Source organism: Electrona antarctica (genome assembly GCF_951216825.1).
Source record: "Electrona antarctica genome assembly, contig: scaffold_25, whole genome shotgun sequence".
Taxonomy (NCBI): domain Eukaryota; kingdom Metazoa; phylum Chordata; class Actinopteri; order Myctophiformes; family Myctophidae; genus Electrona; species Electrona antarctica.
The window spans coordinates 655110-669850 of record NW_027637034.1 but is presented as its reverse complement, the minus strand read 5'-3'; the positions used below and the strand labels follow the sequence as shown (position 1 = coordinate 669850).

Genomic DNA, 14741 nt, shown 5'->3' with positions numbered 1-14741 from the left:
AGCAGGTTTTGCCGTTTGCCGTCTACCGCTTGCCCGATTCCATGTGAATGCAGCATTAGATCACCCACTATTTTGAATTATACATATTTTCTTATGTCAGCACTCCAGGCCAAACCATGCAGTTGTTTTTCACGAAATGTGGCAATATGTTAGAGGGCTATGTCACCCTGCTTAGACACAAAGCCCACAACCATTGGACAAAGGGTGGCGCTGTAGCACTCGATTGAAAATCAGGCATAGCTCATGAACCACCAGCTGATGAACCACCAGTAATAATTACTAGGTAATTAGTACTAATACATAGATAATAATTTAGACTACCTGATGTTGGTGTCCAGTTATCGGTGGTGGATAAAGTAGCCTACGTATGCTCAAGTATTCCTTTTAATGACAAATTAGGGAAATTACAAAGTACCTTTTCCATTTAATATCAATGCATCATGGATTCAAATTGTCAAAAGTGTGCAAATAGCTTATCTATCTGTCTGTCTGTCTGTCTGTTGTCACAGCCCCTGTAGTTGGCCTACTAGGGCCTGTGTGTATTCCTATAGGCCTAGGTCTTTGCTTCCCACAGGTCCTGAGCAATTACCAATCAGTGCATTGGGAGCACCTGGCCAGTGGTCCCAGTGTGTTCTATAAAGGGCTGGGAGTTGGCCGGCCTAACTCAATTAAATTAAATTCATAGGAGCTTTATTGGCATGAGAAAACATAAACAGAAACGTTTACATTGCCAAAGCAAAAGTGGAACAAAATAATCAAGATAAAACAATACAATAAACATGTAAACATAGCTGTGTTATATTAACACTTTGAGTAATACTATCTTGTGAGACTATAAAAGATTGTGCATTTTCTGTCATATATAGTTAGCCTATACATCCGAGACGTTTTATACTTTTTAAAGTTAACAGCAGTATTTCAATGTTTTAAGCAAACAAAAACTCTCCTTGGGTGATTGTAATCTGTGCAGGGAAGTACATGTCTCTGATGTCTTGGTACAGTGGACAGACGGTTAGGAAGTGTAGCTCAGTCTCTACCTCGTTTTGTGTGCAGTGTGTGCATAGTCTGTCTTCTCTTGGGAGCCAGGTCTCTCTCTCTCTCCTTCCATGAGAGCAGCAGCATTTGTTTGCACCATTCAACACCCTACATTACATTTACCACACATCCACTCACTTACACTACTGATCTACTGATTAACACAAGCCACTTAATACTTTAGTATTGTTTGATGCATACGTTTATTATATTGTAAATCAATATTGGTTTGTGCACTTTTAAACAGCTGTGTGTCTTCCTCCTTTGTTATGGCCCAAGAGCCAGGTCATAACACTATCTATCTATCGATCTATCGATCTATCTATCTATCTATCTATCTATCTGACAGTTACACACCTCCACCACCAGGGGACGAAAGGCATTAAGGCAACAGTGCCTGGATGCTTTATTGAAGAAAGAATAGACCTGAGGGTACGGCTAGGAAAGCTTGAGTGCTTCAGTATATGCAGAGAGCAACTAGGAAGCCAGTGGCAAAAGGAGTGGGCAGAGGAGGAAAGGGGGAGGCAGTACTATGCCATACAAGCGTCGATAAAGAAAAAGAATACGGGCATGAACTCGGGGAGGAGGGACGACGTTGTTATGACCAGGCTGAGACTGGGTCACTGTGGCCTGGCCAGCTGTCTAAAAGTCATAGGGAAACACCCGGATGAGCTCTGTCAGTGTGGACAGACAGAGACGGTACACCATGTACTGTTCTCTTGTGAGAGATATAGGCATGAGAGGCAGCAGATGTTTTTGGAACTGGCAGACCAGGGACTTGAAGTATTCTCCTTCAAGTCTATTTTTACTCCAGGGGCAGACTTCCAAAGTGTTGGACGGATAGTCTTGAATTATCTCCACTACACTGATCTATATTCCAAAGTGTAAGAGATAGTATTCCCATCGCCTGAGGAGGGCAGCATTACACATACCAGTGTACAGCCTGCCGGAAACTAAAAGAAGAAGAAGAAGCCTTTAGCTCTGTGGTTGTTTTTCATCGTGGTGTGAAATAAACGGATTGTTGCTAAAAAAAAACAACTCATAATGGAGGTCAAAACGTGTCAAATGGAGTCTGTACGGCTGAAGATAAATGAACACATGACGTCGGTGGGAGAGGACATATTGTGTGTTTTGGACAAACAGCAGCAGAGTGGTGGTGCTGATGTTTTTTGTGTGAAGCTTGATGTCAGAGTGTTTGTGTTGGAGCGCCTCAGTTTGGCTGCTCAGGTCATGGTCAACCTCTTCCAGAGAGAGATGGAGACACTAGAAACTCTGCTGGAGAAACAAAACAAAGTGATGGACATTGATGTTGATATGGACATCAATCTACACACTGCAGGTATGTGTGACACACACACAAACACGCGCACACCAAACTACATACTGCCGGTTAGTAAACTCTGAACAACACCAGCTTAGCTACAGGTAGTATTAAGCTAACTGAACTACATTTTCCAGTAGATTATTGTTGTCACCAATTGCAGCTGTGTGTGTGTGTGTGTGTGTCACCAATTGCAGCTGTGTGTGTGTGTGTGTGTGTGTGTGTGTGTGTGTGTGTGTGTGTGTGTGTGTGTGTGTGTGTGTGTGTGTGTGTGTGTGTGTGTGTGTGTGTGTGTGTGTGTGTGTGTAGTGATGTAAATAGGGTGCGTTTTGCGTCCCAAAACGCACTTTATAGTTATGGGACGCAATAAACCAACAACCTCTGCGTCCTGTGGACGCAACTTTATCCTGGCTGCACTGAAGACTATGGCACTCTCTCGGTCACACACTGTTCTACGTGGAAGTCTAGCACTCTTTCGGTCACACACTGTGTTGACCGAAAGACTAGGGACTCAAGTGACTTCTAAGTTCCACTTTTCCAAAGAAATTATTTTACATCCACAATGGCAAGCCTATTTGCATTTTGGCTAAGTACAATAATTGCAACTGCAAACAACTTTTGGTTGGTATATTAAGCTATGTTAAATCCACTGTTGCCCACTATTAGTATTTCTTACTGAGTTGTGCTTGCTAATACTACTAGCCTACATAAAAACATATACTGTATAGGCCTATTTGATATTTATATATATATTGTTAATAAAAAATAAAAAATGTTTTATTATTATTTTTGAGTCCCTTACGGAGCTATGTGTGTGTCTGGGTGTCTGGGTATGAGCACAAAAATAGCATGGTTGTTTTTCACCATCTGTGCGCAACCTAACGCACACACAAACACACGTATTAACTGTATATATGATGCTTTCGGGGGGTGCCAATACATTACAGTGACAGTACAGTACAGTACAGTACAGTACAGTACAGTACAGTACAGTACAGTACAGTACAGTACAGTACAGTACAGTACAGTACAGTACAGGGACCGCCACACGGTAACTCTGTCATTTCTCAACCGTTTCGGACGCGGTGCAACACGCCGGAACAGGCCCGGCCCCCTCGGCGCATTCCTGGGGGTCTGGAACTACCCCACCCCCCGCGAACCCCCTCACGGAGTTGCACCACTCACTTCACACAGGTGTGATTTTTTTTGGGACTCAGTTGAATGACCACCTGTGCATCCCGGGACCCATTACATTGAAAACCTGTGTGTGTGTGTGTGTGTGTGCGCCTGCCTGATGGGCCTAATATTGCCTATCATTTAGTTATTAAAACCCTCAGGCATTTTTGTTTTGTTTTTAAATGTGGTCATAAGTGGTATGGCCGACTTGGTACTGTAGCTTATGGGATATTGCTCATGTTATTTTAAAGACTTAAAAATGCATCTATCAGGAAAAGAGACAATGAGTGAAGCTTTACAACAGAAAGCCAACTATTAGGGGGACTAACTATATTAGGGCATTTGAACATTGATGCCTGTCAGTCACAATGTGGAACAGGGTCCCATTTTGTGGGATGCTTAAAGTCTTGGAAATGAGGGACTGTCCCACGCAAAGGGAGACATCTGGTCTCCGTTCTGTGAAGCCTTCACCGTTTCCATGTGAATCCTGAGATCTGCATGTTTCTCACTGTTCTATTATAGCTGCTGGGTTTACTTTTTATCAATGCTGCCGGGCAGAGAAACCTTGTATCTCCATAATTCAGAAGGAGTGAGTGCATATGTTTGTATATGTTTCTTTTCCCTTTTTACCTCCTTTATGATGAATTCCTGTTCTGTTCTTTGACTATATAGACGTATCTATTTGTACGTTTCTAAATGTTTTGATGAATTGAACAAGGTGGACCCTCTTGTAAACAAGTGTAATGCTTAATTGGGTCATCCACTCACAGTTAACAGTCTTTGTATTGAGTTTGTGCTTGAAATATACTGTAATTCTGCAAATTCTTAATAAATATTTAAATCAATCAATCAATCATTCTCCCACACCGGCGATCAGACAGGATTAGTGGAGTTCCGCGGCAGTGTTGGTTCGTTTCGTGGCGGCCGCCGCAACTGCCGACACCCGTGTCTTCCCTGTGAGGTTAGGGTTAGGGTTTGGGTGTCAGCGTCGCTGGTTAAAACTCACCCATGGCTCCAGAAACAGCTGTGTCTTCCCTGTGAGGTTAGGGTCTTGGGTTGGGTGTCAGAATGCTGCTGCCGGTGCCAGAAAATGCACTCGCTCTCTCTCACATAATTTAACCTTTTATGTTTTTTGTAAATTAATGTCCTAATCATCATTCTACAGTGTCACCCAAAAGTAACCAAAATAGCCGATCTACAAGCTTTTCATTTCAGATCATTTCATTTTAATTTTCAGTTCAGTAACAGTTTTGGACATAAGAGGTTTCCACCTCACAGCAACAATATTATACCTACTTGTGTTATCTATTTCAGGATCATTAATATGTTAAACTGTTTGGCTGTTTCAAATATACAATGAAAAAATACTGCTTGCTAGATGTGCTTTCATTTTGTTCTTTCATTTTTAAGTGGTGCAGCTACTCTAATGCACAGCAATGTGTGTCCCTGACTCCCTGACTGGGTCTGGGTCTGTGTCTGTCCGTCCAAGCACGGAAATATTATTATAGCGTTTGTTGACTACCAAGTGTCACTGTTGCGCAGCCGTAACACACACACACACACACACACACACACACACACACCACCACCAAACTACATACTGCAGGTTAGTAAACTCTGAACAACACCAGCTTAGCTACAGGTAGCATTAAGCTAGCTGAACTTAACTACATTTCCCAGTAGCTTCACGTTTTTCTTTATTGTTAAATCTTGTGTTCAGGTACATAGGAGTAAAACGTATTGTCGACACCAATTGCAGCAGTGTGTGTGTGTGTGTGTGTGTGTGTGTGTGTGTGTGTGTGTGTGTGTGTGTGTGTGTGTGTGTGTGTGTGTGTGTGTGTGTGTGTGTGTGTGTGTGTGTGTGTGTGTGTGTGTGTGTGTGTGTGTGCACGTGCATGCCTGCATGATGGGCCTATCATTTTGTTATCAAACCCCTCTGGCACCTCACTTGGTCATAAGTGGTATGGCCGACTTGGTACTGTAGCTTAGGGGATATTGCTCATGTTATTTTAAAGGCTTAAAAATGCATCTATCAGGAAAAGAGACATTGAGAGAGAACGCCAACTATTAGGGACTAACTATATTAGGGCATTTGAACATTGATGCCTGTCAGTCACAGTGTGGGACAGGGTCTCCTTTTGTGGGACGCTTGAAAAGTCTTGTAAATGAGGGACTGTCCCACGCAAAGGGAGACATCTGTTCTCCATTCCGTGAGGCAACTCAACGTTTCCATGTGAATCCTGAGATCTACATGATTCTCACTGTAGCAGCTGGGTTTACTTTTTTATCATTGCTGCCGGGCAGAGAAACCTTGTATCTCCATAATTCAGAAGGAGCGAGTGCATTCTCCAACACCGGTGATCAGACTGCCGGGTGGAGGGGCGGCACCTGCCCGGGGGGAGGTGGAGGGATTAGTGGAGTTCCGCGGCAGTGTTGGTTCGTTTCGTGGCCAACGCCCATGATATGCGTTGCCAGTTAAAATTCACCCGTGTCTTCCCTGTGAGGTTAGGGTCTGGGGTAGGGTGTCGGACTGCTGCCGCCGGTGCCAGAAAATGTACGCTCTCTCTCACATAATTTAACCTTTTATGTTTTTTTTTGTAAATTAATGTCCTAATCATCATACTACAGTGTCACCCAATAGTAACCAAGGTAGCCGATCTACAACCTTTTCATTTTCATTTTTCATTTCATTTTCTGAAAAGTAACAGTTTTGAGGTTTCCACCTCACAGCAACAATATTATACCTACTTGTGTTATCTATTTCAGGATCATTAATATGTTAATAAACTGATTGGCTGTTTCAAATATGCAATGAAAAAATACTGCTTGCTAGATGTTCTTTAATTTTGTTCTTTAATTTAAAAAAAACAAACCAAAAAACATTCTGATTCATAATTTAAATTAATTTAGTCTGGTTCAGTTTTATACAGGAGCTGTTTATAAAGTTTAATATCATAAGTATATTATAGTCCATAGCCTTTTTATGAGTTATTAATATCACATCAAATTCATTTATTCCAGACCAGTGTGTGGAGTCCTGTCTGCAGGTGAAGATCAGTTCTCCAGCCACAACTGTTTCTATTAAACAGGAAGCTGAAGACCACCTTAAACAGGAACCTGAATACCACCTTAAACAGGAACCTGAATACCACCTTAAACAGGAACCTGAAGACAAACAGGAACCTGAAGACCACCTGGTTGTCAGTAAGTTTAAATGACTCTGTCTTTATTTGTTTTATTGGTGAAGTGGGTAGTACTGAAAGTGTAAAGATGAACCGATATGACCCTGTTATCGATTTTAGCATTAACAATGTGACTACATTGATCGTATTATGAATGGGACGACGGTTCGGCAGTAAAAGTATGAATGGGTTAACTGAAGCTTTGCAGTTAATTCTACTTTAGTATTAACTAACCTGCTGAAGAAGACTCGCTGACCTAACATTCAGCTCGTCTCACATCTTCTATGAGAACGCTACAATGTAAACAAACGGCCATACAGCACAGAGCGCAGTCAGCGCACCATCAAAGTTCAATTTAGGAAAATGTGGCCAAATAGTAATCTGTTGATACTTTTTCCAGCCACTACTCCGCACTGAGGTACTGAGATTCAAACCTTTTATAGAGTATCTTTGTATTTTTTCCTAGACTTTCTGCACATTCTTGTGTGTAAAGAGGAGGTCTCACCTGAAGAGGAGAGTAGCTCCAGTCTGGTCCAGGAGGAACCACAACCTCCACAAATTAAAGTTGAACAAGAGGAGCTACTTCAAAGACCAGAAGAGGCTGGTGGGTCAATGATGCAATACAAAATACTGCTTAAATAAATACTGCTTAAAGAAATACTTTTTGAGTAGGGCTGTCAAATGATTAAACATTTTAACCAGATTAATCTCAGTTTAAAAATATATTAATCACGATTAATCAGCATTCAAACTATGTCCAAGATTATGCCACACATGTTGAGCAGCTTGTAGATCAGGTATTTGTTACTTTTTGACTTTTTTTCAATATCATTTTTATTTTCACCTGATGTGTACATACTGTAGAGTGTAGAAGGATAGATAGATAGATAGATAGATAGATAGATGGATAGATCTTTATTGTCATTGCTTGCACGAAACAATGAAAGTTGAGTTCAGAGCTTCACCACTGGCATACAAATAAACACACTGTAATAATACATCATAATATAAATACAACTTTATTTATATAGCACCTTTCAAATTTGCATTACAAAGTGCTTAAATAAATAAATAATACCCAAAGTGCAACAGTGCTAGTGCAACGTAATAGTGCAGTGTAATAATAATAGAGTTCAGCAATGCAAAGTTCAATGCATAGTCCAAGTCCAGTACAGTACACTTATAATACTATAGAGGAGGGTCAGGGATGGGTGAAGCGGGGGGCAGGTTGTTCATTCAGCAGCCTGGCAGCCTGTGGGTAGAGGCTGTTGGTCAGTCTGCTGGTTCTGGACCGGATAGATCGGTATCTCCTACCAGAGGGGAGACGTTGGATAAGATGGTGTGCTGGGTGGAACTGGTCCTGTAGGATGTTATTTGTACGGCGTAGGCAGCGAGAGGTGAAGACTGTGGAGATCTCTGGGAGACTGGTCCCAATGATCCTCCCTGCAGCCTTGACCACTCTGTGGAAGGCCTCCTTCTCTGCCTACAGCTACATCTTACACACACACACAGGCCAGGGAGGAGGGCTTGTACAATACAGTACAGTACAGTACAGTAAAGTTCTCAACGGGCCCAAAAATTAAGGCCCGGCCCGACCCTACCCTAACTGGGTCGGCCCGACCCTACAAATTACAATAATGTTAAGCCCGAAGCCCGACAAAAGCCTGACAAAAAAAAGGGAAAAAAACGCCACTAAATGGCGGCGCGGCGGCGCCGTGTTTCAGTGTGAAAGTGAGAACGTAGATCAAAGTACTTATCGAAATAAAGGATGTATGTAACTCACGTTAGAATAGGTTATTCATGTTCCATTTCCAATCAGAGGCGTATCTACAATAAGGCGAGGGCAGGCGTCCGCCTGTCCAAATCCATTTCTGGCCTGGCCAAAATCCATACAATGAGAAAAAAGAGGACAAAAACAAGACATGAGAACTATTAGTGGACAGCTGATTGGTCGTCGCGGTAGAGCACGACCCTCAATCTCCCATTGGAATGTAAATGCAAGCCTTTCAGCCTTTGTATCCTACTCGTCTGGCGAGTACGATTGTGCGCGGGGAGACGACAATTAACACATCTTGCCTGTCCAAAATGTAATTCTTGCCATCCCAAAATGTAATTCCTGGAAACGCCTCTGTTTCCAATCATTCTAATGGATTGCATACAGTGGTGGTGGTGGTGACTGGTTTAAACACGAATAGCTGCTGCAGGTCCCTCCCATAGTTTCCTCTGAAGTGTAGTTGCTTTACGGTGTATCGTTTAAGTTATATCGCCATGGATCGTTTGGTGACGTTGATTAATAATTAGGTTTTATTCATCGCAGCCAGCTGGGTTAACGAGACTCGGTGCAACATGACGAAAACCTGACGCTTCGTTCAGCTATATCGTGTGATAATCCGATTGATTTTATAAAACATTTAAGCATATTGCCTTTGGCAAGTGAACTGGTGGTTAGTAGCTTGTTTGGTGCGCAAACCAGAGGGAATCCAGCGGTAGCAAGCAAGTCTCACACGGTTCACTGTTCTCTACTGTACTGCCTGCGCGCAGTGCAGCGGGCTGCATGCTGCTCTGGCCTCGTACACACATGCCGGACGGACATGATCTGTTCTTTCTGTGTTTCATGGCCGCCTCAGGCTCAATGCTTTTCCAATGGAAGTCACGTGGTTTGACATGTGTGTACGAGGCCTCTGAGTCTGAAATGCCAGTGCGATGCGACCCCCGCCTCCAGTCCTCCTCCTGTCACAAGTGAATCGCCTAGCGCAGCCCTCTTCATAATAAATACATATAGGCTACATGATGTATACACAATCACATTACATCAATAACAGAATTGCTATTTTTATTATAATAACAGTCTTTAAAAAAGAGAGAAAAAATAACAAAATCACGGAAAATCACCGAGCCCGAGGCTCGGCCCGGCCCGAACAATCAGCATATTTTTGGGCCCGGCTCGGCCCGATAACGTCAGGTCGGGTCGGTACTTATCGGGCCAGGTCAGGTTCGGGCAGAGTTTGAGAACTGTACAGTACAGTACAGTACAGTACAGTACAGTACAGTACAGTACAGTACAGTACAGTACAGTACAGTACAGTACAGTACAGTACCACTCACTTCAGACGGGTGACAGTTATTTGGACATAAGAGTTTTCCACCTGACAGCAACACTATTATACCTACTTGTGATATCTATTTCAGGATCATTAATCTGTCATCAAACAGATTGGCTGTTTCAAATATGCAATGAAAAAATACTGCTTGCTACTAGATGTGCTTTCATTTTGTTCATTCATTTATAAGTGGTGCAGCCACTCCAATGCACAGCAATGTGTGTCCCTGACTCCCTGGCTGGGTCTGTCTCTGTCTGTCCGTCCAAGCACGGAAATTGAGTTTGTTGACTACCAAGTGTCACTGTTGCGCAGCCTAACACACACACACACGCACGCACACACACGCGCGTGCCAGGGAGGGCGGCTTGTACAGTACAGTACTAGAGCACGAGTACAGTACAGTGCCACTCGGGTCTGATTTTCATTTAAAAAAAAACGTAAAACATTTTGGTTCATAATATAAATCAATTTAATCGTAGTTTATAACACAACCTTATTATTAAAGTTGTTACTAATGTCACCTTCATTCCAGACCAGTGTGTGGAGTCCAGTCTGCAGGTGAAGATCAGTTCTCCAGCCACGACTGTTTCTATTAAACAGGAACCTGAAGACCACCTTAAACAGGAACCTGAAGACCACCTTAAACAGGAACCTGAAGACCACCTTAAACAGGAACCTGAAGACCGCCTTAAACAGGAACCTGAAGACCACCTTAAACAGGAACCTGAAGACCGCCTTAAACAGGAACCTGAAGATCACCTTAAACAGGAACCTGAAGACCACCTGGATCTCGGTAAGTTTAAATCACTCTGTCTTTATTTATTTTATTAGTGAAAGTGGGTCGGTACTGAGAGTGTAAAGATGAACCGATATGAATCGGCAGTAAAAGTATTAATGGGTTCACATAAGGCTTAATAAGGTTAATTCTACTTCAGTACCAGTAAGACGCCTGAGGCCGATCTTAATTTTCGGGCCTGTTAAGAACTCTGGTTTTTGCCGGCTGCCGGGGCGGCTGCACTAATAACTTTGGGGCAGGCCCGTCTAGAGTTTAAATGGACAGGTATCAGTAAAAAGGGAGACATGGAAGAGGAAGGATGGATGGGGAAGGATCAACCTATGGCATGTCAGAACAGGTCAGCTCCATATATAGAGATCTAAGGGTTTGAGGTTTGAGGTCAGAGTTACTGGCCAATATTGATGACATCAGGGATCTCCATTTTAAGTATGGGCTTAATATTGATCACGTGATGTCATGTGCTCCATCACTGATGTCACGTGGTCCATCGCTGATGATGTCACGTGATGTCACACGCTCTCCCACCCCTACCACCATATATGGTGCCGACACACCAACTGACGGGAAATGCGTGATTCCATAGTTAACAACTAACCTGCTGGAGAAGACCTAATATTCAACTCGTCTCACATCTTCTATGAGAACGCTGTAATGTAAACAAACAGCCACACTATTTACAGCACAGAGCGCAGTCAGCGCAGCATCAAAGTTCAATTTTGGAAAATGTGGCCAAAGAGTAATCTGTTGATATTTTTTCCAGCCACTACTCTGCATTGAGGTACAATATTCAAACCTTGTATGGATAGAGTCTCTTTGTATTTTTTCATAGACTTTCTGCACATTCCTGTGTGTAAAGAGGAGGTTCCACCTGAAGAGGAGAGGAGCTCCAGTCTGGTCCAGGAGGAGCCACAACCTCCACAGATTAAAGATGAACAAGAGGAGCTACCTCAAACACCTGAAGAGGCTGGTGGGTCAATGACCCATAGGCAACACAAATTCAGCTTAAAGAAATTATTCTTTAATTTTGAGTAGGGCTGTCAAATGATTAAATATTTTAATCAGATGCATCTCAGTTTAAACATCTATTAATCATGATTAATCAGCATTCAAACTATGTCCAAGATTATGCCATGTTTTACAAGCTCACGATGCCGCACATTTTGAGCAGCTTGTAGATTGGCTATTTGTGTTACTTTTTGACTTTTCTTTCCCTTTTAAAAATTCAATATACAATTTATTTTCAACTGATTCGTTCACATCAGGATGGGGATAATTATTTTAGCACGTGAACAACCAGTGACTGCTCCTTTCAACTGAACAGGACATGGTAAGTTTGATTTGATTATGTAGTATAATGAAAGGTTTCTACTGGTGATTTCCACAGAGCACCACAAGGAGAGGTCTACAGTATCTAGAGAGATGGCCTCCAAAAGACATTCAACGTTGTCAGAGGAACAGCCAGAGATGGACCAGAGACATGGACTGTTTGATGCAAGGATGCAACCTGTAGTAAAATTGTACAAGATAGGTATGTAGTGTTTTATTTACTGTGGTTTAAACCTGTAGTAAAGTTGCATACAATTTACAATTTAGGCATTTAGCAGATGCTCTTAATCCAGAGTGATTTGTAGTAAGCAAGAACAAAACATGGTAATATATTAAATACATTAAAAAAAAATCAAGAATCATACGTAAGCTAAGAACCTAACAGTGGAATATCTATATAATGAAACTATGTTTATACACTATAGAGTGCAATGTCTACATTTAATGCTATCTTAGTTACGTAAATTGAGCCTTTGCATAGGCCTGTAAGGTCGTTGAGGCTAGGGCAAGTGCTAAGGCAAGTGCTACGGACTAAGATGGAAGTGGTGGGTTTTCAGGCTACGACGGAAGATTGGGAGTGAGTCTGGAGTTCTGATTGCAATGGGAAGTGCATTCCATAGTTTTCGTTTGTTTGTTTTTTCTTTTTAGATATTTTTTGGGGGTTTTCTGCCTTTATTGATATATTTACAGTAGGTAGACAGGAAACGGGGAGAGAGATGGGCAGAGAAGACACACAGTAAAGTTCGTCGGGATCGGGACTCGAACCCGCAAAATACTGTCATGCTGGATTACCAGCCAAGGTTCCATAGTTTTGGAGCCAGAAGGGAGAAGAGTTTGGGACGTGTGGAGCGCTGTCCCGGCACTTTTAGTGAACGTACTTCCAGCTTCCCTGCGTTGGCTGATCTGAGCACGGGGGAGAGTTTGTAGGGTCCGATAACAAGAATGCAAGAAAACAAACCCCCAAAAAACGTGCTCACTCCGGGTGTGGTAGGCTACTTAAAGGAACACAATCACACCTGTGTGAAGTGAGGGGCGCTCTTATCATCTTACAACATGATGTAAAACAAACATTGAGACATAACAAACATTAAGTTCTCTTTATTGTCAGTGGTGTTTTTAAAACAAACATTGAACTAAAAACAAACATTAAACCTGTATATAGGAGGGGATAGTGCCCCTCAACAATCAGGTAAATCATGAGTCATAATTTGCAAGCAGTGGTTTTTGAAACATCAAAGCCATGCAAGGTAACACACATCACAAAATTCCAGCCGCCAGACCACAAACATGTCAATAACGCAAAGGCTATACTAGTGCAGCGCCATATCAACATCATTCAAAACGAGGCGTTTAAGTGTAAATGACATATGTTACAATCGATAATATGCTGTCTCGTTCTTACACCTTTGTTGCATTACCTCAAACGACAGTCATGACCGAACTGAAGAAGTTCTGACGACAGTGTAGCTCTGACGAAAGATAACGTCCATATGTGAGCTTGCTTGTAGGTCAGATACTTTCAGCGAGCAACGCAGCCATAAGGCAAAATATAAATGCCTGAAGTGTAAAGCCAAATGTATCCTTTGCTATATGACGGGGTCCCGCAGCGAAAATAGCCGCTCTACAAGCTAATGTGGTTGTCCTCCTTTTGAATACTTTGCAGGGCCTTTGCTCCTAGACCATAAGGGTCGTAACACATTGTATTTCTTTTTGTAGAAAGTATGCACGTCCCTGTGTGTAAACAGGAGGTTCCACCTGAAGAGGAGAGGAGCTCCAATCTGGCCCAGGAGGAACCACAAGCTCCAGAGATTAAAGAGGAACAAGTGGCGCTACTTCACACACCAGAAGAGGCTGGTGGACAAAGGTTGACATTACTAGCAGTGAAAAGTGAAGATGATGATGAAAACAGAGAGACAGAGCCTGTAGCCGGCACCTCTACATCAGCTTGTGCTTCCATGTGTACAGTTGAGGACTGTGGAACGTCACAACCAACTAGTGACAACCAGCTCCTCTCTTCACACTGTTCTGAATCTGATACTGAAGACAGTGATGATTGGGAGGAGACTAGGGGAGATCAGTCAGCTTTAAACACACTGAAATCACAAAACACACAACATGTGGGAGGACAGCACAAGCTGTCCCAGGACCTGAAATCGTCAAAACAAACTGACTCCATGAGGAGTTACACACGGAAGAAACATTTCAATTGTACAGAGTGTGGCAAAATGTTTAATCTAAAGGGGAATTTAAAAACACACATGAGGATTCATACAGGCGAAAAGCCCTTCTCTTGTACAGTTTGTGGTACAGGCTTTACTCGGGCGGGTCATCTAAAAACACACATGATGACTCATACAGGCGAAAGGCCATTTTCTTGTACAGTATGTGGTATAGGCTGTGTTGACACAAGTAATCTAAAAACACACATGAGGATTCATACAGGTGAAAGGCCATTCTCTTGTACAGTTTGTGGTACAGGCTTTACTAAGGTGTGTAACCTAAAATCACACATGATGACTCATACAGGCGAAAGGCTATTTTCTTGTACAGTATGTGGTAAAGGCTGTGTTACCACAAGTGATGTAAAAACACACATGAGGATTCATACAGGCGAAAAGCCCTTCTCCTGTACAGTTTGTGGTACAGGCTTTACTCAGGCAGGTACTCTAAAAACACACATGATGACTCATACAGGCGAAAGGCCATTCTCTTGTACAGTATGTGGTAAAGGCTGTGTTACCAAAGGTCATCTAAAAAGACACATGATGACTCATACAGGCGAAAAGCCCTTCTCCTGTACAGTA

General features: G+C 42.5%; 1 protein-coding gene across 2 annotated transcripts in view; it reads left to right on the top strand.

Moving 5' to 3' along the window:
• The first annotated feature begins 2112 nt into the window (after positions 1–2112).
• The window catches only part of LOC306919461 (uncharacterized protein), a 53927-nt gene continuing 41298 nt past the window's right edge, over positions 2113–14741 (top strand). Inside the window, exons 1-5 of one of the 2 annotated variants that reach the window (XR_013789537.1) lie at positions 7207–7318; positions 10348–10608; positions 11441–11578; positions 11996–12139; positions 13654–14274. Coding sequence is in view for 1 of the 2 variants with exons in the window: in XM_079532237.1 (XP_079388363.1) it covers positions 2134–2374; positions 10348–10608; positions 11441–11578; positions 11996–12139 (784 nt within the window). In the remaining variant the exon portion in view is untranslated. Of the gene's footprint in view, positions 2375–7206; positions 7319–10347; positions 10609–11440; positions 11579–11995; positions 12140–13653; positions 14275–14741 lie in introns of those variants that run through there. The other variant, XM_079532237.1, reaches the window with a different exon arrangement.